The sequence below is a fragment of the Trachypithecus francoisi genome, unplaced genomic scaffold (genome assembly GCF_009764315.1).
Source record: "Trachypithecus francoisi isolate TF-2019V2 unplaced genomic scaffold, Tfra_2.0 Lachesis_group11, whole genome shotgun sequence".
Lineage (NCBI taxonomy): Eukaryota > Metazoa > Chordata > Mammalia > Primates > Cercopithecidae > Trachypithecus > Trachypithecus francoisi.
In genome coordinates this window covers 82,995,097-83,019,375 of record NW_022681456.1, presented here as the reverse complement: position 1 = coordinate 83,019,375, position 24,279 = coordinate 82,995,097, and the positions used below count along the sequence as shown (strand labels likewise).

The following is a 24,279-nucleotide window of genomic DNA, read 5'->3' as shown; positions in this document are numbered from 1 at the left end:
GTCAAGAGTAGACAAATGATAAAATGACAAAAACCTGGGGGTATAGCTGTTGTTTTCCACCCACCCCCAAACCTCTTAGTAGCTGTATAAATGCCCTCTGGATTCTCCCGTGCTGCAATGCCCACCTTTGACTGCACTAAGGAAGTTCTTCAGGTCCTTGTACAGCTTGTAGCCTTCTGCCTGAAAGAGAAAAGTACATTTGGTTACTAAAGAGATTCATATTTCAAAAGATGCTCCAGAGGTCAAAGTCGAAAAGTAGGTTAAAAGCAGAAATCACACCTGAAATTTCTTCAAATATTCACAATTGTTATAAGTTAGCCTTTACTTTCTTTACCAACATGTTGTAGGTGGTCTCCTTTGTGTTAGTTTTTAAGATAGGGGCTTGCTAAAGCCCCCATTACACTGGCGTCTTCCTTCCAGTGAACAAGAGCCTATACCCAAGTTCCTCTGTTGAAATGTAAGTGTTCTCCATGTGACACTATGCGATTCTCTGGCTTGCACCCTTCTCTCTGGGTAAAGTGCTACCTTTTCTGCAGATACCAGGCCTTCTTCTTTCTCTGAACCCCCACACAGACATTCCTCTCCCCCCCAATATCCTTCTCTGCCTTGCCTCACTTTACCCTTCCCTTCCATCAGTCACCTGCTTTATGCTACTCCAAGTAGCCTCATCATTGCTTCTCCTCTTCCACCCCGAATGTCTTCATCTATAGCTCTATCTATCCCTGCTTCCATCTTTGCTCCTGTGTCTGAAATCTCATTTTTTAGCCTAGGAATCCCAAGTTCAGACAACGGCTCCTCCTGCCTCTAAAAAAGGAAAAGAAGGTATCTTTTAGACTTGGAAGTTTAAATCTCAATCTGATAGATGAACTGCTTTTGTTACTACTCTGACAAATGTTCATTTAGCCTCTGCTTCTCAAATACTTCCAGGAACTGGAAACTAACATCTTGCCTGAGACAGTATCACTTGATTTTAAACGAGTTCTGTTAAAACTTTTTCTGGCTGGGAGTAGTAGTTCACCCTTATAATCCCAGCACTTTGGGAGGCCAAGGCTGGTGGATTACTTGAGGTCAGGAGTTCGAGACCAACCTGGTCAAAATGGTGAACCCCTGTCTTTAGTAAAAATACAAAATATTAGCCGGGCGTGATGGCGCACACCTGTAGTCCCAGCTACACAGGAGGCTGAGGTAGGAGGATCGCTTGAACCTGGGAGGCGAAGATTGCAGTGAGCTGAGATTGGATCGTGTCACTGTACTCCAGCTTGGGTGACAGAGCAAGACTCCGTCTCAAAACAAACAAACCAACTTTTTCCTATGAGTCTTGGGTTGGCCTTCTGTACCCATAGAGTAGATCTAATTTCTCTTCCACACATGCTTGAAGACAACTTGCATGTGCCCTTGACCAAGTCTTTCTCATAGGTTTCCTCAGTTGTTCCTTATGGTGTTTAGACCCTCTTCCCATTTTGGTCTCCTTCCTATGTGTAAACTCATTTTGAAGAGTTGGTTGGGAATTTAAGGCCAGACATGTGACATTCTGGAACCTGACTTCAGGACTGTGGACTGTAGGGATGGACTGAGAGGTACAGCCCACTTTAAGGGTACTCTACGGAGCCAGCCTACAAATCAGAGCAGACCAGTTCAGGGGATGTTGTACTTGAAAGCCAAGTTGCATTATTCAGTACACCATAAAATTCTTGTGAATTTGTTTATTTGTTATTTGCTGTATTCATTACTTGAGAGGCTATTGATGATACCAAAAGTATAAAAAATTATGGGGCCGGGCACAGTGGCTCACGCCTGTAATCCCAGCACTTTGGGAGGCCAAGGCAGGTGGATCACCTGAGGTCAGGAGTTTGAGATCAGCCTGACCAACATGGTGAAACCCCATCTCTACTAAATACAAAAAATTAGCAGGGTGTGGTGGCAGGCACCTGTAATCCCAGCTGCTTGGCAGGTTTAGGCAGGAGAATCTCTTGAACCCGGGAGGCGGAGGTGGCAGTGAGCCAAGATTGTGCCATTGCCCTCCACTCTGGGCAACAAGAACAAAACTCCATCTCAAAAAAAATAAAAATAAAAAATTATGGGAGAGGCCAGGCGTGGTGGCTCACACTTGTAATCCCAGCACTTTGGGATGCCAAGGCAGGCGGATCACAAGGTCAGGAGTTCAAGACCAGCCTGACCAACATGGTGAAACCCTGTTCTACTAAAAATACAAAAATTAGCCAGGCATGGTGGCATGCACCTGTAATCCCAGCTACTCAGGAGGCTGAGGCAGGGGAATCACTTGAACCCAGGAGGCAGAGGTTGCAGTGAGCCGAGATTACACCACTGCACTCCAGCCTGGGCAACAGAGCAAGACTCCACCTCAAAAAAAAAAATTATGAGAAAAAAAATGAAAATTCAGAAAATACACTGCACTCCAGCCTTGATGACAGAGTGAGACTCCGTCTCAAAAAAAAAAAAAAATTAAGACTTAAATTCTTTCTTGAAGGATAAAAAAGGACTCAATTTTTTACTTCACCATGAAAATTTTATTTCAAAAATAAATATAATAAAGTAATAAAAACCAGCAAATTACCTTGCACAGGCCAGGCGCTGTGGCTCACACCTATAATCCTACCACTTTGGGAGGCCGGGGCGGGTGGATCACCTGAGGTTAGGAGTTCGAGACCAGCCTGGCCAACATGGTGAAACCCTGTCTATACTAAAAAATACAAAAATTATCTGGATATAGTAGCATACGCCTGTAATCCCAGCTACTTGGGAGGCTGAGGCAGGAGAATTGCTTGAACCTGGGGGCACAGAGGTTACAGCGAGCTGGGATTACACCACTGCACTCCAGCCTGGACAATAAGAGCAAAACCCGTCTCAAAAAAAAAAAAATTACCTTGCACAATTTCTACAAATAAAATTCCTAATTTTTTCCCATTAGTTATCATATGACCTGAAAAATCAGATCAGTAATCAAGGTTACCATGCATAAATGTACAGTGTTCAAAACTAGGGGATACTCTATCACAGCCCAGAAAATGAATGCCTTCTGCTTTCCACTGCAGCTCACAAAAGCCCAGTTCCATTTCTGTGTTTTAGGATCAAGCCTTTTAGTTACAAAGTTCTCCTTTATGCTCTTGCTCTTTCTTTTGAGAAGATGAAGTATGAGTGTGACAGTGTGTGTGTGTGCGTGTGTGTGTGTGTGGTAGTGGTGTGCAGTGGGGGAGGAGGGAGAAGACAGGTCAGCAATAGGTATCATTTTCTTTCTCTGACCTACCTGTCCTTGCCTGGAATATCTCCAGGCTGAATAATCCCAACATCTTTCTCCTTTCCTGACAGACGTGACTCTCATAGTCTTGGGTTCTCGCTTGTCTGGGAGTCAAGAAACTTGGCTCTACCACCAACTAGCAAGTTACTCCACTTCTCTGCCTTCCATTTCTTCAACTATAAATGCAGGGTAAGGCCAGTTCTAGCTCTAAATCTTATGATTTTATCACTTCTGCTCTCTGAATCCTTGCCAAATTCTTGGCATTGCCATAAAGAGTCTGAGTCAGTCCTTCCCACCCATTATACAAACAGGCCCAACCCTCAGTTAATGAACCACTCACACCAGAAGCTTGTCCTGAGCAGTAAGGTGGACAGAGCTAGGTCTTAAGAGACTGGGGTACTGAGGATGGAGAAGGTTCTTGTCCTGGGGTTCCCTACTTTCTGGAGAAAAACGGACTCAGACACTCAGCAAAACAAGTGTAAACAGCATGCCCAAGTGTTGAAGTGATCAAGTATTGAAAGTGCTTGGTTTAATGTAGATCCAGGAGGGAAAGATGAAGCTAGATTATTAGATTTGATTTTAAAGGTAGAGAATTGGAAACAGCTGTCACTACCAGAAATAACAGGTTAAAGTGTTGCTTGAGGAAAATAATCCTTCCTATGTAATACACTCTGAAGAGAAGGAAAAGGCGGAAGCAAGTAGAGCCTCACATAAAAATTACCTATAGAAGAAATGTGATCAGAGCTGGGTGCAGTGGCACACACCTGTAATCCCAGCACTTTGGGAGGCTGAGGCGGGTGGATCACTTGAGGTCAGGAGTTCGAGACCAGCCTGGCCAATATGGTGAAACCCCATCTCTACTAAAAATACAAAAATTAGCCAGGCATGGTGGCGCACACCTGTAATCCCAGCTACTCAGGAAGCTGAGGCAGGACAATCGCTTGAACCCGGGAGGCAGGGGTTGCAGTGAGCTGAGATCATGCCACTGCACTCCAGCCTGGGCGACAGAGCAAGATTCCATCTCAAAAACAAAACAAACAAACAAAAACAAAACAAAAAAGAAATGTGATCAGGAATGTGGGCAAGTGGCAAGACTTTGAAATTAGGCTAGGAAGTTTGGTATTGATAGGCTAAGCTATTAATAAAAAGTTTACCTGCAAAGGGCACATGACCAACCGGTTCAACTTCTGGAACACTCCACTCACACCTGTAATCCCAGCACTCAAGGAGTCAGAGGCAGGAGGATTGCTTGAGCCTAGGAGTTTGAAACCAGCCTGGGCAACATAGTGAGACCTCGTCTTCACAAAAAGAAAAAAAAAATCCTTGACCTTGTCCTTTTTCCTCCTGTGTGTCTTTGCCACCCCGCGTCCTCAGGTCAGACATGACTGTATTGTCACTGTCTTCCTCCTTAAACTAAGAGCCTTGAGGGCAGGCAGGCTGTCTCATTCATGTTGAAGTCCCAACACCAAACACAGTTCCTGGTACTCAGCAGGTGCTCATAAAATGTTGTTAAATGAATTTACCAAAAGAGAATTCTTTTTTTTTTTTTTTTTTTTTTGAGGCGGAGTCTCGCTCTGTCGCCCAGGCTGGAGTGCAGTGGCCGGATCTCAGCTCACTGCAAGCTCCGCCTCCCGGTTCACGCCATTCTCCTGCCTCAGGCTCCGGAGTAGCTGGGACTACAGGCGCCCGCCACCTCGCCCGGCTAGTTTTTTGTATTTTTTTTTTTTTTCTTTTTTTATTTTTTTCTTTTTTTTTTTTTTTGAGACGGAGTCTCGCTCTGTTGCCCGGGCTGGAGTGCAGTGGCCGGATCTCAGCTCACTGCAAGCTCCGCTCCCGGGTTCACGCCATTCTCCTGCCTCAGCCTCCCGAGTAGCTGGGACTACAGGCGCCCGCCACCTCGCCCGGCTAGTTTTTTGTATTTTTTTAGTAGAGACGGGGTTTCACAGTGTTAGCCAGGATGGTCTCGATCTCCTGACCTCGTGATCCGCCCGTCTCGGCCTCCCAAAGTGCTGGGATTACAGGCTTGAGCCACCGCGCCCGGCCACTTTTTATTTTTTTCTGAGACGGAGTCTCGCTCTGTCGCCCAGGCTGGAGTGCAGTGGCCGGATCTCAGCTCACTGCAAGCTCTGCCTCCCGGTTTTACGCCATTCTCCTGCCTCAGCCTCCCGAGTAGCTGGGACTACAGGCGCCCGCCACCTCGCCCGGCTAGTTTTTTGTATTTTTTTAGTAGAGACGGGGTTTCACCATGTTAGCCAGGATGGTCTCGATCTCCTGACCTCGTGATCCGCCCGTCTCGGCCTCCCAAAGTGCTGGATTACAGGCTTGAGCCACCGCGCCCGGCCGTTTTTTGTATTTTTAGTAGAGACGGGGTTTCACACGTGTTCGCCAGGATGGTCTCGATCTCCTGACCTCGTGATCCGCCCGTCTCGGCCTCCCAAAGTGCTGGGATTACAGGCTTGAGCCACCGCGCCCGGCCCAAAAAGAGAATTTCTTTTTTTTTTTTTTTTTTTTTGAGACGGAGTCTAGCAGACTCTGTCACCCAGGCTGGAGTGCAGTGGCGCGATCTCGGCTCACTGCAAGCTCCGCCTCCTGGGTTTACGCCATTCTCCTGCCTCAGCCTCCCGAGTAGCTGGGACTACAGGCGCCCGCCACCTCACCCGGCTAGTTTTTTGTATTTTTTAGTAGAGACGGGGTTTCACCGTGTAGACCAGGATGGTCTCGATCTCCTGACCTCGTGATCCACCCGTCTCGGCCTCCCAAAGTGCTGGGATTACAGGCTTGAGCCACCGCGCCCGGCCAAAAGAGAATTTCAAAAGCATATTCAATCAGCACTTATTATAGGTGTATCATTCTCTCAATCAAGAAGTTTTTCCTTATTTACTTTTTTTTTTTTTTTTTTTTTCTGAGACGGAGTCTCGCTCTGTCGCCCAGGCTGGAGTGCAGTGGCCGGATCTCAGCTCACTGCAAGCTCTGCCTCCCGGGTTCACGCCATTCTCCTGCCTCAGCCCCCCGAGTAGCTGGGACTACAGGCGTCCGCCACCTCGCCCGGCTACTTTTTGTATTTTTAGTAGAGACGGGGTTTCACCATGTTAGCCAGGATGGTCTCGATCTCCTGACCTCGTGATCCGCCCGTCTCAGCCTCCCAAAGTGCTGGGATTACAGGCTTGAACCATCGCGCCCGGCCTTATTTACTTTTTTTATAGAGACAAGGTCTCACTATGTTGCCAAGGCTGGTCTTGAACCCCTAGCCCTTCCACCTCAGCCTCCCAAAATGTTGGAATGACAGGCATGAGCCACTGCACCCAGCTAGAAGCTTTTCCTTATTCCCAACCTAACTCCATTTCATTTCTTAAACATATTTTCCCCCTTAAGTGATGTTTAAATGGTGGGCTTCCATAGGGAATTCTGAGGGGATTGTCCCATCGGATCTTGTTCTTCCTGATGGTCCTGCTTCATCTCTTACCTTTTCTACCTACACATCTGCTCTTCGAGAGAGGACAGAAGGACAGAATGGACCAAGAATCAGAAACCTTCCACAATGGGTGTCAACTTAGTGATTTTTCTTCTATTTATCCTGGAGTTGGAAATAGAACAGTAAGAAGAGTTGAGAAGAAGCCCAGGGAGGCCTCCTAGTGAGGCATAGTGAAAAAAGCTGAGTTTACGTCTAAATCCTAGCCCTGCAACTTATATGCTGTTACTTTACTATTAACATCACAAAAAAAGGAGACAGATTTTATGTGCCTCCTGATGGAAGAATACAATAACACCTATTAAGTATTCTTGCCATCAAAACAAAAACCTGAATCTCATCAAGCCTCTAAGTCTATAAGCCATTTATAAAAAATATAGAAGACATAGGAACATATTAGCCAGTATCATGGGAATTCAATCAGCAAAATACAGACTGTAGGAAACTGTAGGACAAACAACCTAGTATCATTAACAAATAAGCTACAAGAAGGGAGGGATTAGCATATAGATTAAGAGATACAACCTTAAATCTAAGAAACTTAAAACATGTCAATGAGTTGCTGATTTAAACAAACCATAACAAAGTGAGACAGGGTCTCACTTTGTCACCCAGGCTGGAGTGCAGTGGTGCAAACAAAGCTCACTGTAGCCTCGACCTCTGAGACTCAGGCAATCCTCTTGCCTCAGCCTCCCAAGTAGCTGAGAATACAGGAGCATACCACCATGCCCGGGTGATTTTTGTATTTTTGTATTTTTTGTAGAGATGGGGTTTTGTCATGTTGTCTAGGCTGGTCACAAACTTCTGAGCTCAGCACTTTGGCCTCCCAAAGTGCTGGGATTATAGGTGTGAGCCACCATGTTCAGCCTATTATTAATTTTTAAATTCATTTCTTTCTTTTTTCTTGATGTGGGAGCTGCTTTTTTTTTTTTTTTTTGAGACAGGGTCTTGCTCTATTGCTTAGGCTGGAGTGCAGTAGCACAATCACAGCTCACTGCTAAGTAGCTGGGACCACAGACCTGCACCACCATGCCCAGCTAATTTTTCTTATTTTTTGCAGAGTGAAGGTCTCCTGTGTTGCCGGGTTTGTCTCAAAATCCTAGTCTCAGCAATCCTCCCACCTCGGCCACCCACTGGGAGGTGTGAGCCACTGTACCCAACCCCCAACCATGTACTCTCTGATTTGCTGTAATGAATACATATTTTATTTATACTTACTTGTTCATTCATTTTTGAGACCAGGTCTTGCTCTGCTGCCTAGGCTGGCATGCAGTGGTATGATCACAGCTCAATGCAGCCTGGAATTCCTGGGGTCAAGTGATCCTCCTACCTCAGCCTCCCAGGTAGCTAGGACTACAAGCATGTGCTACCATACCTGGCTAAGTTTTCTATTTTTTTGTAGAGACAGGATCTCACTATGTTGTCCAGGCTGGTCTTAAATTCCCAGGCTCAATTGATTCTCCTGCTTTGGCCTCCCAAAGTGCTGGTATTACAGGCATGAGCCACCATGCCCAGCCAAGTAAAGGTTGTATGGAAAAATATTTTGAGGTGTGATAATGGTATTGTGGTTACATTTTAAAAGAGTTGATAATGAATTTTTTTTTTTTCCTTTTGAGATAGAGTATCACTCTGTTACCCAGGCTGGAGTGCAGTGGTGCTATCTCAGCTCACTGCAACTTCTACCTCTCAGGTTCAAGCGATTCTGCTTCAGCCTCCCAAGTAGCTGGATTACAGGCATGTGCCACCACGCCCAGCTAATTTTTGTAGTTTTAGTAGAGATGGGGTTTTGTCATGTTGTCTAGGCTGTCACAAACTTCTGAGCTCAGCACTTTGGCCTCCCAAAGTGCTGGGATTATAGGTGTGAGCCACCATGTTCAGCCTATTATTAATTTTTAAATTCATTTCTTTCTTTTTTCTTGATGTGGGAGCTGCTTTTTTTTTTTTTTTTTGAGACAGGGTCTTGCTCTATTGCTTAGGCTGGAGTGCAGTAGCACAATCACAGCTCACTGCTAAGTAGCTGGGACCACAGACCTGCACCACCATGCCCAGCTAATTTTTCTTATTTTTTGCAGAGTGAAGGTCTCCTGTGTTGCCAGGTTTGGCTCAAAATCCTAGTCTCAGCAATCCTCCCACCTCGGCCTCCCACTGGGAGGTGTGAGCCACTGTACCCAACCCCCAACCATGTACTCTCTGATTTGCTGTAATGAATACATATTTTATTTATACTTACTTGTTCATTCATTTTTGAGACCAGGTCTTGCTCTGCTGCCTAGGCTGGCATGCAGTGGTATGATCACAGCTCAATGCAGCCTGGAATTCCTGGGGTCAAGCTACCTCAGCCTCCCAGGTAGCTAGGACTACAAGCATGTGCTACCATACCTGGCTAAGTTTTCTATTTTTTTGTAGAGACAGGATCTCACTATGTTGTCCAGGCTGGTCTTAAATTCCCAGGCTCAATTGATTCTCCTGCTTTGGCCTCCCAAAGTGCTGGTATTACAGGCATGAGCCACCATGCCCAGCCAAGTAAAGGTTGTATGGAAAAATATTTTGAGGTGTGATAATGGTATTGTGGTTACATTTTAAAAGAGTTGATAATGAATTTTTTTTTTTCCTTTTGAGATAGAGTATCACTCTGTTACCCAGGCTGGAGTGCAGTGGTGCTATCTCAGCTCACTGCAACTTCTACCTCCCAGGTTCAAGCGATTCTGCTTCAGCCTCCCAAGTAGCTGGGATTACAGGCATGTGCCACCACGCCCAGCTAATTTTTGTAGTTTTAGTAGAGATGGGGTTTTACCATGTTGGCCAGGCTGGTCTCGAACTCCTGACCTCAGGCGATCTGCACGCCTTGGCCTCCCAATGTGCTGGGATTACAGGCGTGAACCACTGTGCCCAGCCTCATAATGAAATTTTTATAGATGTGTAAATGTTGTTGGAATCAAAATGGAGTCATTAGTGTTAAAAAAAAAAAAAAAAGTCTGATAATACAGCCAGGGGAGGCTATGAAGACAGTGTTCTCATCCTTATATGCCTAGTAAGAATTATCACAAAAGACCCTATAAAAACCACAACCTTGCACAAAGGCCATCACAACCTTATACAAAAAATATTTCCGCAAGGACTTCTGCTTGGTAACTGCATGTTCAACCTTAGACTGGTGTCACCCTTATTATTGATCTTTGTAGCCAACGATAATTATTTTCAAACAATCATGTAATCCTTCTCATTTTTTCCTTTGAAAACATTTGTCTTCCTTTACCTCCCTGAATACCGCATAGTTTACTATGGTACACATATTCCCACAGACAGCCTCCCTCTTTTCGTTACTTAGGTTGACGAATGAAATGATATACCTGGAACTTGTTTCATAATAATCAAGGATAGGAGAACGTGAGTAGGGACACAGTGAAACATGATTGCCCATGAGTGGATAAATTATGGAAGCTGAGTGATGAGTACATGTGAATTCATTATACAAGTTTATCTGCCTTTGCACATATTTGAAATATTCCATTAAAAAAAAGTTTATCAGATCTAAGATAGTAAACCAACAACAACAAGTTTAAAAGCAAGATTCCCAGGCCCTACTCCCAGAGAACTTGCATTTAAAAATATTTCCCAATGATTCTGATATACACTCAGCTACCGAATTAGATGATAGCTAATAACCCATTAATATAATTTAAAAATTATTTTCTACATAATTCAACTAACTTGATACTTATATAGTAAAGAATTTGTGGGCCAGGTGCAGTGGCTCATGCCTGTAATCCCAGCACTTTGGGAGGCCTAGGTGGGTGGATCATGAGGTCAGGAGTTCGAGACCAGCCTGACCAACATGCTAAAACCCCGTCTCTACTAAAAATACAAAAATTAGCCAGGCGTGGTGGCGCGCACCTGCAATCCCAGCTACTCAGGAGGCTGAGGCAGGAGAATTGCTTGAACCCGGGAGGCAGAGGTTGCAGTGAGCCGAGATCGCACCATTGCACTCCAGCCTGGGCAACAGAGCAAGACTCCATCTCAAAAAAAATAAATAAATAAAATAAAATAAATAAATAACATTTCTCTGTTCCCCAAAATGACAGTCAGCAGCAAGAAAAAAGATAAATTCCTTTATTTTTAACTCTACTTTTTCTTTTTTTTGAGATGGAGTTTTACTCTTGTCACCCAGGCTGGAGTGCAATGACAAGATCTCTGTTCACTGCAACCTCTGCCTCCCGGGTTCAAGTGATTCTCCTGCCTCAGCCTGCCGAGTAGCTGGGATTACAGGTGCACACCACCATGCCCAGCTAATTTTTTGTATTTTTAGTAGAGGCAGGGTTTCACCATGTTGGCCAGGCTAGTCTCAAACTCCTGACCTCCGGTGATCCACCCACCTCGCCCTCCCAAAGTGTTGGGATTATAGGGGTGAGCCACTGTGCCCGGCCGGTAAATTTCTTTAGTTCACCGAGGAAGGATAAGCAGCAGATCACCCTGTAGCCCTTAACCCTAGGGGGAGGGTGGCTTGGTGGGGATGTCTGCCAGTTTGTAGAACTTATTGTTCTTCTGCCACTCAGCCCTCTCCTTTCTTCTTCCAAGCTTCCCTCCCCTGCCCTCCAGATTACCTGTTGTTGGTAGAAGTTGTTAGCGCTTTGTTCAAATCGTTCATCTTTGGTTTCTACAGCTTTCCCCAGTTTCTGCAGCACCTAGGGATATAAGTCAGACAGGCCCTTAAGGTTATGGTCAAGTCTCTCTTACCTGTTGGCCTCATATGACCCTGGCTTCAGTCAAGAATCTGCAACCGGCCGGGCGCGGTGGCTCAAGCCTGTAATCCAGCACTTTGGGAGGCCAAGACGGGCGGATCACTAGGTCAGGAGATCGAGACCATCCTGGCTAACACGGTGAAACCCCGTCTCTACTAAAAATACAAAAACTAGCTGGGCGAGGTGGCGGGCGCCTGTAGTCCCAGCTACTCGGGAGGCTGAGGCAGGAGAATGGCGTAAACCCGGGAGGCGGAGCTTGCAGTGAGCTGAGATCTGGCCACTGCACTCCAGTCCGGGCGACAGAGCGAGACTCCGCCTCAAAAAAAAAAAAAAAAAAAAAAGAATCTGCACCCTCTGCCTCCCAGGTTCAAGCAATTCTCCTGCTTCAGCCTCCCGAGTAGCTGGGATTACAGGTGTGTACCACCACGCCCAGCTAATTTTTGAATTTTTAGTAGAGACGGGGTTTCACCATGTTGGCCAGGCTGGTCTCCAACTCCTGACCACAAATGATCCACCCGCCTTGGCCTCCCAAAGTGCTGGGATTACAGGTGTGAGCCATCACGCCTGGCCTTGAAGGGCTATACTCTTACTGGACCAACAGAATTAGGAATGTAACAAACTGCTGAAAAAACAATCCTGTTTTGTTGTTCTTTTCAAATTAGGGGTAGCTCTAGGGGGTACATAGTAGTAAGCTAGAGGATATATATTAATATAAAGCTCAGAAAAAATAAGGTATATCCGGCCAGGTGTAGTGGCTCACGCCTGTAATCCCAGCACTTTGGGAGGCCAAGGCAGGTGGATCATCTTAAGTCGGGAATTGGAGGCCAGCCTGACTAACATGGATAAACCCTGTCTCTACTAAAAATACAAAATTAGCTGGGCATGGTGGTGCATGCCTGTAATCCCAGCTACTTGGGAGGCTGAGGCAGGAGAATCGCTTGAACCTGTGAGGTGGAGGTTGCAGTGAGGCAAGATCGTGCCATTGTACTCCAGCCTGGACAACAAGAGCGAAACTCTGTCTCAAAAAAAAAAAAAAAAGAAGAAAGAAAGAAAGAAGGTATATCTTTCTGAATATCACTGTTATTATTTTTTTTTCTTTTTTTTTTTTTTTGAGGCGGAGTCTCGCTCTGTCGCCCAGACTGGAGTGCAGTGGCCGGATCTCAGCTCACTGCAAGCTCCCCCTCCCGGGTTTACGCCATTCTCCTGCCTCAGCCTCCCGAGTAGCTGGGACTACAGGCGCCCGCCACCTCGCCCGGCTAGTTTTTGTATTTTTAGTAGAGACGGGGTTTCACCGTGTTAGCCAGGATGGTCTCGATCTCCTGACCTAGTGATCCGCCCGTCTCGGCCTCCCAAAGTGCTGGGATTACAGGCTTGAGCCACCGCGCCCGGCTTATTATTATTATTTTATTTGAGACAGGGTCTTGCTCTGTTGCCCTGGCTGTAGTACAGCAGTGCAATCACAACTTACTACACCCTCAACCTCTCTGGGCTCAAGCAATCCTCCCACCCTGGCCTCCCCAGTAGCTGGGACCACATGTTCATACCACCACACCTCGCTAATTTTTAAAATTTTTCTGTAGAGACAGGGTCTCACTATGTTGCTCAGGCTGGCTGAACTCCTAGGCTTAAGTGATCCTGCTGCCTCAGCCTCCCAGTGTGCTGCAATTATAGGCATGAGCCACCAGGCTGGCTGGCATTGTTATTAATATTTAAAGTGGGTTTTTGAGAAGGAAGGAGAGCATTATATTAAAACAAGTATTGATGAGAAAAATATAAAATGTGCATGGCTTTTAAGTAAAATGTTAGCTTTGAAGACATTTTTTACTTGAGAGACTGTTTTCAACTATAGCCATAGGTTCCTCTAGATAGATGAGGTTAGAGAGGTTAGGCAGGGACATTTCTCTCATGGGGGCTTTTGTGGAAAACTTTGAGAAGCCCCAATATAATGCATTTGAAACTCAGCTACACCTGAATGCTGTCCATGTATATCGCCTCGCAACTAGAAAACCTGAGAGCCAAACCATCATACTGATGTCAGTGCGAATGCAAAAGACATGTGGATGAATAAGACCCAGTCTCTGTTCTAATAGGACACTCACTTATAAACAGGCAGTTACATGTAGTAAGAAAGCCCTGACTCTTCTGCCTATAACCCCCATCTTGGAAGGAGATACCATCATCCTGCCAAGCCCAAGTTAGAATCTCAAGAGTTGCCTTCAACTACTTTTTCATCCTTTTCATTGAATCCCTCGCCATGTCCATCTCTAGAAACCATCCTATTCCCCTGGTCTCACTGCCACAGCCTTAGTCTAGGCCCTCACCGTTTATTACCTGGCCTGCTGCAATAGGTCTACCATGTTGCCACTCCTTAAAATCTTCTAATGGTTCCCCATTCATCTGTTCAACAAATTTTTATTAAATGCCCAATATGGGCTGGGCACGGTGGCTCACGTGCCCAGCCTTGGGAGGCTGAGGCAGGCGGATCACTTGAGGTCAGGAGTTTGAGACGAATCTGACTAACAGCATAAAACCTTGTCTCTACTAAAAATGCAAAACAAACAAACAAAAATTAGCCGGGAGTGGTGGCAGACACATGCAATTCCAGCTACTCGGGAGGCTGGGGCAGGAGAATCACTTGAGCCTAGGAGGCGGAGGTTGCAGTGAGCCAAGATTGTGCCCCTGCACTCCAGCCTGGGTGACAGAGGGAAACTGTCTCAAAAAAAAAAAAAAAAAAAAAGTCCAATATGTATCTTGAAGTAATAGTTCAAATTCTAGCATGCATGCAGGTCCCAAGGATCGGACCCTGCATTAAGTCTCACCTCTCACACTCTTCCTTTCTGCAGGTCTCCTTCCCTAACACTTTTTTAGTTTCCTGAATAACCCATACTGTTGCTTGTCACAGATGCTGGTCCCTCTTTCTAGAATGCCTTTCCCCACCTTGTCTGCCATGCAAGTATCTTACAAAACCCAGTTCGTACTCCGTATCTTTTGTGATACTTAACCACATCCACTTCATCCCATTGATCGATTATTCACTCCCTCTCAATTACTTGCAACTTCTGTATCTTGTATACAGTTCAATTATTGTTTTATTACTATTATTTTTTGAGACAGAGTTTCACTCTTGTTGCCCAGGCTGGAGTACAATGGCGTGATCTTGGCTCACCACAACCTCCGCCTCCTAGCTTCAAACAATTCTTCTGCCTTAGCCTCCCGAGTAGCTGGGATTACAGGCACGCACCACCACGCCTGGCTAATTTTGTATTTTTAGTACAGATAGGGTTTCTCCATGTTGGTTAGGCTGGTCTCAAACTCCCAACCTCAGGTGATCTGCCCTCCTCGGCCTCCCAAAGTGCTGGTATCACAGGTGTGAGCCACCCTGCCCAGCCTGTTTTATTATTTCTATTTGTTTATTCTCCTAAACTATAGGCTCCTTAAGGTTTAGGTACTTGCTTTGCTCATTTAGATTTCTCAGTATCCAGGAACCAGATATGTGACAATTGTAACAGGAAGGAGAGTAAGACTGATATAGCATGGGATGAATGAGTGGAGCCTTGGAGTAGGATTTTGCTAGATTGAAATAGAGTATAGGGGCTGGGCGCAGCTGCTCACGCCTGTAATTCCAATACTTTGGGAGGCCAAGGCGGGTGGATCACCTGAGGTCAGGAGTTTGAGACCAGCCTGACCAACATGGTGAAACCCTATCTCTACTAAATACAAAAAAGATTAGCTGGGCGTGGTGGTGCATGCCTGCAATCCCAGCTACTTGGGAGGCTGAAGGCAGGAGAATTGGTTAAACCTGGGAAGCAGAGGTTGCAGTGAGCCAAGATTGCGCCATTGCACTCCAGCCTGGGCAACAGAGTGAAACTCTGTCTCAAAAATAAAATGAAACAAAATAAAATAAAAAGAAATAGAGTATAAAGGGTGGGAGTAGAAAGAGGATTCCAGTTAGAGACAACAGCATCAGCAAAATCACAGGAGTACACAGCTTCACGAGCTGGTTCAGCATGGCTGTTACAGGGAGTGGTGGGGAATGAAGCTAGAAAGGGAGACAGGAGTTTCATTATGAAGGGCTTTGAATGTCATGGAAGACTGCCCAGATCTGGGGAGTGTGGCAGGTTCTGTGGAGAGACTCTGATTCATATCTCCATTCTTTTTTTTGAGACAAGTCTTGCTCTGTCGCCCAGCCTGGAGTGCAGTGATGCCATCTCAGCTCACTGCAACCTCTGCCTCACCGGTTCAAGTGATTCTCTTGCCTCAGCCTCCCAAGTAGCTGGGATTACAGGCACCCACCACCACATCTGGCGAATTTTTGTATTTTTAGTAGAGACGGGGTTTCGCCATGTTGGCCAGGCTGGTCTTGAATTCCTGACCTCAGGTGATCTGCCCATCTCAGCCTCCCAAAGTGCTGGAATTACAGGCGTGAGCCATCGTCGCCCGCCAGTATCTCCATTCTTAATCTAGGGGGTGTGTCTCATTCCTGGAGCTCTTGCTGTAGTGGATAAGATCAAGCACACTGGAGTTAGACAGATATGGGCTCCTATCTTGGCCTTTCTACTTACTGACTGTAAGTCTTCAGGTAAGTCATTAAACCTTTTGAGCCTCAGTTTACAGAACTCCCTTCTCCTATTAGATAATATTTATCTCCTGGAGTTGTCAGGAAGATTAAATATTTTGCATGTAAATTGCCTTCTCAGAGCTGCCCTACAAAGAGCACTCAAGAGGTACTCACTGTCATTCTGTTTAGTTTTGCTCCCTTGCCTGTAAATGCTTGTATTTTTGGTTTGGCCATATCTGTGTCTGTCTCTAACTGTACCTCACTTGCCACCCAGCCCTGGATGTGCAGAGTCTGCCATCCTCCCTGGCTCCACCCTTCCCCGCTAACAAAACACTGTCCTCTACCAGAAAGTTGCAAAACCACCTTGTTTAGTGGTAAGTGCAGCTCTTAACTTCCTTTCTGCTACCCCTCCCTTCCTTTGCCCCTAATTTAGTTCTTCTTAGGTAGAGAGGATAGAAAAAACAGAAAAGAGAAAACTCAGTCTAGAGTCAATGTAGGAGATGACTGGGGCAGACCAATCTCCCCAGTCCCCAAAAGGCTCAAGGCCAAAAGACTTGGAGGGTGTGGGGTCAGGGGTGGAGGGTACTGAGAGAAACTTCCTCACCTTCCAACTCTGAAAGTGAAAAGGTGTTACCACCCTGAAACATACCCCAGTGCTCTGGGGCCAAAGTAATTTGTTGTACATGTACATAAGGTACATGTTAGGGCACTTATACTATGTCATGGGTGTTCTTCCCAACAAAAGACCTTGAGGGAACAGGGTGTACAGATGCTAAACAGATGTTTGTTGAGACAATGAATAAATTCTACTTTTGGATCACTTCCTAATGAAAACCCATATAATGCTAATCCCTAAAATCCTGCTTTGAGAATTCTGTCCCAATTCACCTGGCCTGGCAGCTAAATTAGAATATAGATATTTAAGGAGAAAGAGCAAGAGCAAGGCAAGAAAGTAAATGTGGCAAAATGTTAACACTTGGTGAATCTGCATGAAAAATATTCCAATGTTCACTGATTATTTATAACTTTTCTGTAGATCAGGGTTGGGGTGGAAATAGAGCTTTAAAAAAATTACTACATATATCTTTGGTGGCTATAGTTCCTTACCATTGCCTCTCCCATAATCATTTATTATATTTTAGTTAATTCCCTTGATTGGGGTAATTTGCATAGGGCCTGGATATTTGATATTATAAAATTTTGCTAATATTTTCTCTTAGGTGCAGTAAATTTTTGTGGTTATGTAGGAAATTTTCTTTCTCTTTTTTTCTTTCTTTCTTTTCTCTCTCTCTCTTTCTTTCTTTCGAGACAGAGTCTAGCTCTATCACCCAGGCTGGAGTGCAGTGGCACAATCTCAGCTTACTACAACCTTCACCTCCCAGGTTCAAGCGATTCTCCTGCCTCAGCCTCCAAGCAGCCAGGACCATAGGCACGCGCCACCACACTCAGCTAATTTTTGTATTTTTTGGTAGAGATGGGATTTTGTCACATTGGCCAAGCTGGTCTCGAACTCCTGGCCTCAGGTGATCTACCCACCTCGGCCTCACAAAAGTGCTGGGATTACAGGCATGAGCCATGACGCCTGGTCAGAAATCTTTATTTTTAGGATATATGATAAAGTAAGCTTTCCTTAAAAGGTCCTAATATACTATTTCCAGGCTTTTCTCTGACCACTCCCTGTGTTTCAGCTGAGCTGTATTTCTCACTCCAGGGTCCATGCCTTGCTTATGCTGGCATTTCTCAGCTAGAATACTCTCTGACCACTTGTCTGAAAAACTACTAATCGTCCATAATTCCTATTTCAAATTCAGCCTCCACTATAAAAGCTCTCGATTCTCCCCAATCCTTTTGTCCTCTGAATTCCCATAGACCTGCATCTCTCAGGTCAGTTATTTTATTATTATTATTATTATTATTATTATTATTTATCTTTTTAACTAGATTGTAAGCTTTTGGCAAAGCAAGAGTGTCTCTTACCCCTAAATTCCCTGCTGGGTCCAGCCCAGTACCCTGAACAAAGGAGTTTTTCTGTAAATATTTGTTGAATTTAACCCTTTGGGACTTAAGCTGAGTAGATGTCAACAGAAGAGAAGAGCAACAAAGGAGAGGTAAACAACGCCCCTTCTCAGGGGGATCTGAGAGGTTTGCCATAGAGAAATCACAAACAGATGGTGAAAGCAGTACTGTAGTTGGAAACGAGAAGATGTATCATACTAAAAACACACACACACACACACAATAAAGTCAGCTTAAATTCAGTCTCATGTTGCGTTTGGGCAGGAAATCGAAAACAGACCAAGAATGTTTCATCCCTATTGTGTTTAATGGTCACCAGACCTCCACTCCCAGCTTTTCAGAGGATGCCTGAACAAAAAGTTTCTCTACTCCTGAGCTCTGCTCCTCAGAGAGGATCAGGAAGTGGGGGAGGCACAGATGTGAGAGTGGCTTATCAGGAACGTTGTAAAGCAGCAGCCTCAGTGAGGTTAGGATTCAGAGGCAGGACACCTGGGTTTCAGTAATATTTCTGCTACCTACCAATCTCTTTTGAGCCTTGTTTCCTTATTTCTAAAACAGAGATGTTAGTAACCTGCTTTTAAAGGGTTGAATAGATGAAGGGAGATGACATCGGTAGAATGTTGGCTCTGTAAAGGGAGAGATAATCACTTTCTTTCTTTTCTTTTTTTTTTTTTTTTTTTGAGACAGTTTCACTCTTGTTGCCCAAGCTGGAGTGCAATGGCGCGATCTCAGCTCACCGCAACCTCTGCCTCCTGGGTTCAAGTGATTCTCCTGTCTCAGCCTCCTGAGTAGCTGGGATTACAGATATGCACCACCACGCCTGGCTAATTTTATATTTTTAAGACAGACGGAGTTTCTCCATGTTGGTCAGGCTGGTCTCGAACTCCCGACCTCAGGAGATCCACCCGCCTGGGCCTCCCAAAGTGCTGGGATTACAGGTGTGAACCACTGCACCCCGCCAATAATCACTTTCTTATATCCCTGTTTCTGGTCCATAATAGGCGCTTGATATTTGACACATATTGCTAGGTGACACATTAGCTATTACTTATTACTCAGAAGATTACATCCAACTGCTTGCAGAAAAAGCAATAAGTGTTGAAAGGAATCCTTTCATTTTAGTGCAAATTTCTCCCTCTTTATCTTGCTCTCAATAACTTCCCAAGACTCAAGGACTGGCCTCAGGCTGACTGAGCTGAGCTCCCTTCTGGCATTCCAGGCCATTCCCACCTTATCCAAGTTCAACCTCTGCCTACCCTTGTGTCTGGTCTAGATTCAGAATATCTTGTTTTCTGCATCAACTGGGAATTCCCCATGGCAGATATGAGTTTGCTCCTCTTTCTCTACTTGCTCAGGGTTCAGGCCAGAAGAACCTGAGAGGCTGGTTCTCTCTTTGGGAAGTATTTGACTCTGAGTCAAATGTGACTCCTTTTCAATTTAGTGTTCTTACCATATTGAGTTTCATCAAGAGCATCCACCCTCTCATTTTACAGGTGCAAGATCTGAAGCCCAGAGCAGGACACTATTTAGCCAAGGTTTGGAGTCTATGCTTACAAAGGAGTGAAGGCCCAAAGCAAGGTCATAGTGTTGACAAGAGGCCAGATGAAGACAGAAGATGCAAGAGTGAAATACAATCAATTGTATGTCTTTTATTTTTATTCATTTATTTTTATTTTTTGAGACAGAGTCTCCCTCTGCTTGAGTGTGGTGGTGTCATCACTGCTGACTGCAGTCTTGATCTCCTAGGCTCAAGCAGTCCTCCCACCTTGGCCTCCCAAAGTGCTGGAATTACAGGAGTGAGTCACTGTGCCTGGCTGGTATGTCTTTTTAAAATTACTGTTATTCATGAGTGTTTTGTCTTTTAGGGCTTTTGTTTTGTTTTTCTTTCAACCACAGTGTGGCCTTCACTACCTCCAGTACCTCCTGCTCGCTCACACTGTTTCTAGCTAGACCTTCCCATAGCCCGTGCTCTCAGGTCTACCAAATTTGTAAGCCTTCAGAGAGGCTGAAACTAGGATCAAGGTGAAGTTAGGGTAAGTGAAGTAACAAAGTCTGGCAACACAAACTCTTTCCCTTTTCTTCCTCTCTTTCACATGACCTCAAATGATAGAAAAAAAACCTCCCTTCCATTGTGGTCTCTTAAAGTCAGGAGCTGCATCTATATTCCATCAGTTTTCTGCTGATAAATCAACTCTGGAGAGCTGGTTGCCTTTAAGCCTTCCCAGGGCTCAAACCAGTGCTCCACCTTTAGAAGATAATAGGGATATTTCAGTTGTTAAGCAGAGCTGTTCATCCAAATGCTTCTAAGTCCATCAGCTCTTAGAAAACCAAAACTTCTCCGTTGTAGAAGGTGGGTAGGCTTAATAAAGAGAGAGAGAAAAAAAGGCAAACCGAAACTCTATCTCAGGTCCTTCTTGTCTCTCTTCCCCCGCTCTTTCTTCTGGCTGACATGTCTTCCCAAACCGCCTTGTCTACTAGAGGGTTGGTAGGTGGAGAGCAGAGGTTCAGGTTAGAAGCAAAGAAAATATTCTGGACAGGTAGAAACAAAAATGACATCAAAATGTGTAGAGAATGTCCCCATGATCTAGATTGCCAAGCAAGTAATAGATGGGCTATCTAAATGCCCGTTCTGGGGCAGGGCTACCTGGCACTAACCAAGGACACACTCTGAACACAGATGTGGTTCATCACCCTGGGAGGTGTACTCCCCAACGCCAAAGGAAGGGTACAAGAAGCAGATTTGGGCTTCTGCTTACATCAGCCGAAACACCACCCAGAGGCCAGGCAGGGAGAGGTAGGGGGAGAACTATGCAAGATTATTCCAGCCTTCGGTGGGGGGTGCACGCTGGCATCCCGCTGCATGGCTGTCTTTGGGGAAATTGCCCTCTGAGGAAAATTACCCTTCAATTTCATCATCTGTCAAATACCAATTTTGGATTGCTAGCACAAAACTTGATACAAAGGTGGCCACCGCCGTCACTTCCTTTCTTTCACCTTTTCTGGGTCAGCCTGAGGGTTGTCGAAGGTTCTGCCAGAGACTGTTGTCTCCCCAGCTTCCCTCATCCTTGCCCAAGATCAGGTGGCGGTCTCCGACCTCTCTCCCATCTGCCAGTTTTCATGGAAGCCCACTCCTCGCTCCCGTTTCCCTGGGAGAGCGGGAGACCCTTCTCGTCAGCCCAGGCCCTTCGGGGCCCCTGAGCGCCCTGCCCACCCCTCCTGCCCGCCTGGGCTCGGCCTCGGCTCCTGTGGGCCAGATAGACGGCGAGGCCCGGCCACCTACCTTCTCCTGGGCCCTGCTGAACTTCTTCTGCACCTGCTTGGCGAAGAGGCCGGCCGCGCCGCCCGCCCTGCCCTCTGCCATCGTGCCGGCTCCCCGGGGGCCGCCGCCCTGGCCCAGCGCCCTGTGGTTTTCTGAGGCCCCCAAGGAGGAAGTGCGGGCTCCCGGCATGCCTCGCATCCGGCCCTGAGCCACTTCAGGCCGCCCCTGGCCAGCCCTGAGGCCCGCCCCGCGGCCCACCACGGTCAGCCGGAGTGGGCCGGCTCGGAGGGGCAGGGGCGGGGGCGGGGCCTGCCCTCAGGCAGCACTCGCTCGAAACCAGCTTCCGAGCTCCAGCCCCTGCCAAAAGCCTCGGCCTCACTGAACCAGATCCTCAGCGGTGGGCCCAGGCTCATTCGCTCTGGAAAGCCAGTTCCCATCACGCTGAGCACTGGAAAGTAACTGCAACCGCAGGGTAGAAAATGGTGTGGGTTCCACTCAGCGAGAGGACCTACCCTATCGAAAACACGTTTAGGTTCTGTGCGTATGTATGCGAGGCCGCCATGTAAAGTGCGTTTATTGTTCCAGGTGGCGGTGTAGGCGCTAAGCCTGGAACTGGTAGGGATAGAGTGCAGAAAGCGGGCAGGACACCCGATCCTGCCTTGAAAGAAACAGGCCGGACGGACGCAGTGGTTCACTCATGTAATCCCAGCACTTTGGGAGGCCGAGGCGGGTGGATCGCCTGAGGTCAGGAGACCAGCCTGACCAATACGGTGAAACCCTGTCTCTACGAAAAATACAAAAATTAACTGGGCGTGGTGGCGCACGCCTGTAGTCCCAGCTACTCCAGAGGCTGATACAGGAGAATTGTTTGAACCCGGGAGGCAGAGGTTGCAGTGAGCCGAAATCGCGGCACTGCACTCCAGCCTGGGCGACCGAGCGACACTCCGTGTGATAAAAAAAAGAAAAAAAAAAAAAAAAGAAAGGGAGGACCAACAAAGCTGGAGATAGAAACAGGGTAGGGGGCTAGTTCTTAGGCAAGGGAATGATCGCATTGAAAAAAGGCTGAGGAGGATAGTATGGACGCCCGTGCCGGGGATGAAGAGCAAGTTTTTCTAGTTGGAGTACAGTGTACTAGATGGATGCAGAATGTGAGAATGTGAACACGGACAGATTGTGCAAATTGGGGTGGGGCTGTTGAGATGACAACTATTGTTTCTCTAGGGAGAAGTTCTCCAAAAAAATTCCTCCCTGACCTGTTTGAGGGGATAGCTGGAGATTAGGACACTAGGCGTGGAGGAACCACATACTCAGATTTTACAGTGCAGGTAAAATTTCCTCAAGGAAGGGAAGAAGGTCAAAATAACACTTCCTAAAGAGTGGAGGGGGAAGCTGGGGGCCTGACACAAAATTAGAGGCCCTTGTATGCTATTGTGTTCCTCTTCTTTCTCCAAAACAGTCATTACTGCATTCAAGATCAACTGTGTAGCAGGCATTGCTGGGTGTTCTGAAACCAAGGATGAATAAAATGCAATCCCTGATCTTAAGATGCTTAATAAAGTCTGGCCAGGCACCATGTCTCACACCTGTAATCCCAACACTTTAGGAGGCCAGGGCAGGCAGATTGCTTGAGTCCAGGAGTTTGAAACTAGCCTGGGCAACACAGCAAGACCTTGTCTCTGCTAAAAATACAAAAATTAATTGGGCATGGTGGCACACACCTGTATTCCCAGCTATCAGGGAGGCCGAGGTGGTAGGATCACCCGAACCAAGGGAGGTAGAGACTGCAGTGAACCCTGATGGTGCTGCTGCAGTGAGCCCTGATGGTGCCACAAATAAATATTAACAAATACAAATAAGTATATAAATAAAGATGCTTAAAGTCTGGAGGTGGAGATAGGTAGGTAATCAGGTGATTATAATGTAATGTGCTTAATTCATTTGTAGAGATGGATACAAAATTTTCTGGCAATAGGTGATTAGGGTTTGTTTGTTTGTTTGGAGACAGGGTCTTGCTTTGTTGCCCAGGCTGGAGTGCAGCAGTGCCATCAGGGCTCACTGCAGCCTCTACCTCCCAGGCCCAAGTGATCCTCTCACCTCAGCCTTCAGAGTAGCTGGGACTAAGGTGCATGCATGCCACCACTCCTGGCTACCCAGGCTGATCTGGAACTCTTGAGCTCAAGCAATCCACCTGCCTCAGCCTCCCAAAGTGCTGGGATTACAGGTATGAACCACCGTGCCCTGCCAGGCGATTAGGGTTTATTCTGGATGTTAGCTTTGGTGATGCCCTGGAAGAGGCAGGGTGACGAAAATGGAAAGTCTTGATGTTGGATTGGGAGAAGTGGGGAGAAGCATGGAGAATAGCAGTACTGCGGGACACTGAGGGTAGATGGCAATGCTAACAGGTGTGTCACTGGCAGAAGGAGGCCAATACCTGTGTACCTGCCAGGACTACATGGCATCCTCAGCAATGCACCCCGGCCACTGTCTCCTAAGAAATTCTGTTTAGTGCCAATATCTTGCAAACTGAAATTGATGGTCTCCAAATTATATAGTGTTAGAGAAGAAACAACCTTTAGAAGTTAATTAGATAGGGAAATTGAGTCACAGAAAGGGCTGATGACTTGCCCACAGTCACCCAGCTCCTCAGTGGTGGAACTGTGATGGCAACAGACTCAGCCTCTTATAGCACACGGAGTATTCTAGAGGCCTCTGCTGAGCCTGCCAATTCCAGGGTCTGCCTCAGCCAGTTTCTCCTGTAATGTTTAATATCCTAGTCCTTTTTGTCTGGTCTTCAGTGATTGACATGAAAAACTGCTTCTCATCCTTTTTAGCCTTCCCCTTTCAGTTCCCCCTTTGCTTTCTCATAGGCCACTCTAACAGACTGAGCCCTGGCCCTGCAGGATACAGCAGAATGATCAGTTTCCCAGTTCTCTGTGGTTTATAGAACCCTGGATCCGGTTGCCTATTTTAGTCCCAGCCTTG

At 46.3% G+C, this 24,279-nt stretch overlaps 1 protein-coding gene across 5 annotated transcripts in view; it reads right to left on the bottom strand.

Annotated features, from left to right (window-relative positions):
- BIN2 (bridging integrator 2) overlaps positions 1-21,547 on the bottom strand; it is a 45,604-nt gene extending 24,057 nt beyond the window's left edge. Inside the window, exons 1-3 of one of the 5 annotated variants that reach the window (XR_004439905.1) lie at positions 21,319-21,547; positions 11,327-11,407; positions 126-180 (exon numbers count right to left, since the gene is read on the bottom strand). Coding sequence is in view for 3 of the 5 variants with exons in the window: in XM_033222038.1 (XP_033077929.1) it covers positions 126-180; positions 11,327-11,407; positions 21,319-21,495 (313 nt within the window). In the remaining 2 variants the exon portion in view is untranslated. The remainder of the gene's footprint in view (positions 1-125; positions 181-11,326; positions 11,408-21,318) is intronic. The other 4 variants (XM_033222038.1, XM_033222039.1, XM_033222036.1 and 1 more) reach the window with 4 other exon arrangements.
- Between the last annotated feature and the right edge of the window lie 2,732 nt (positions 21,548-24,279).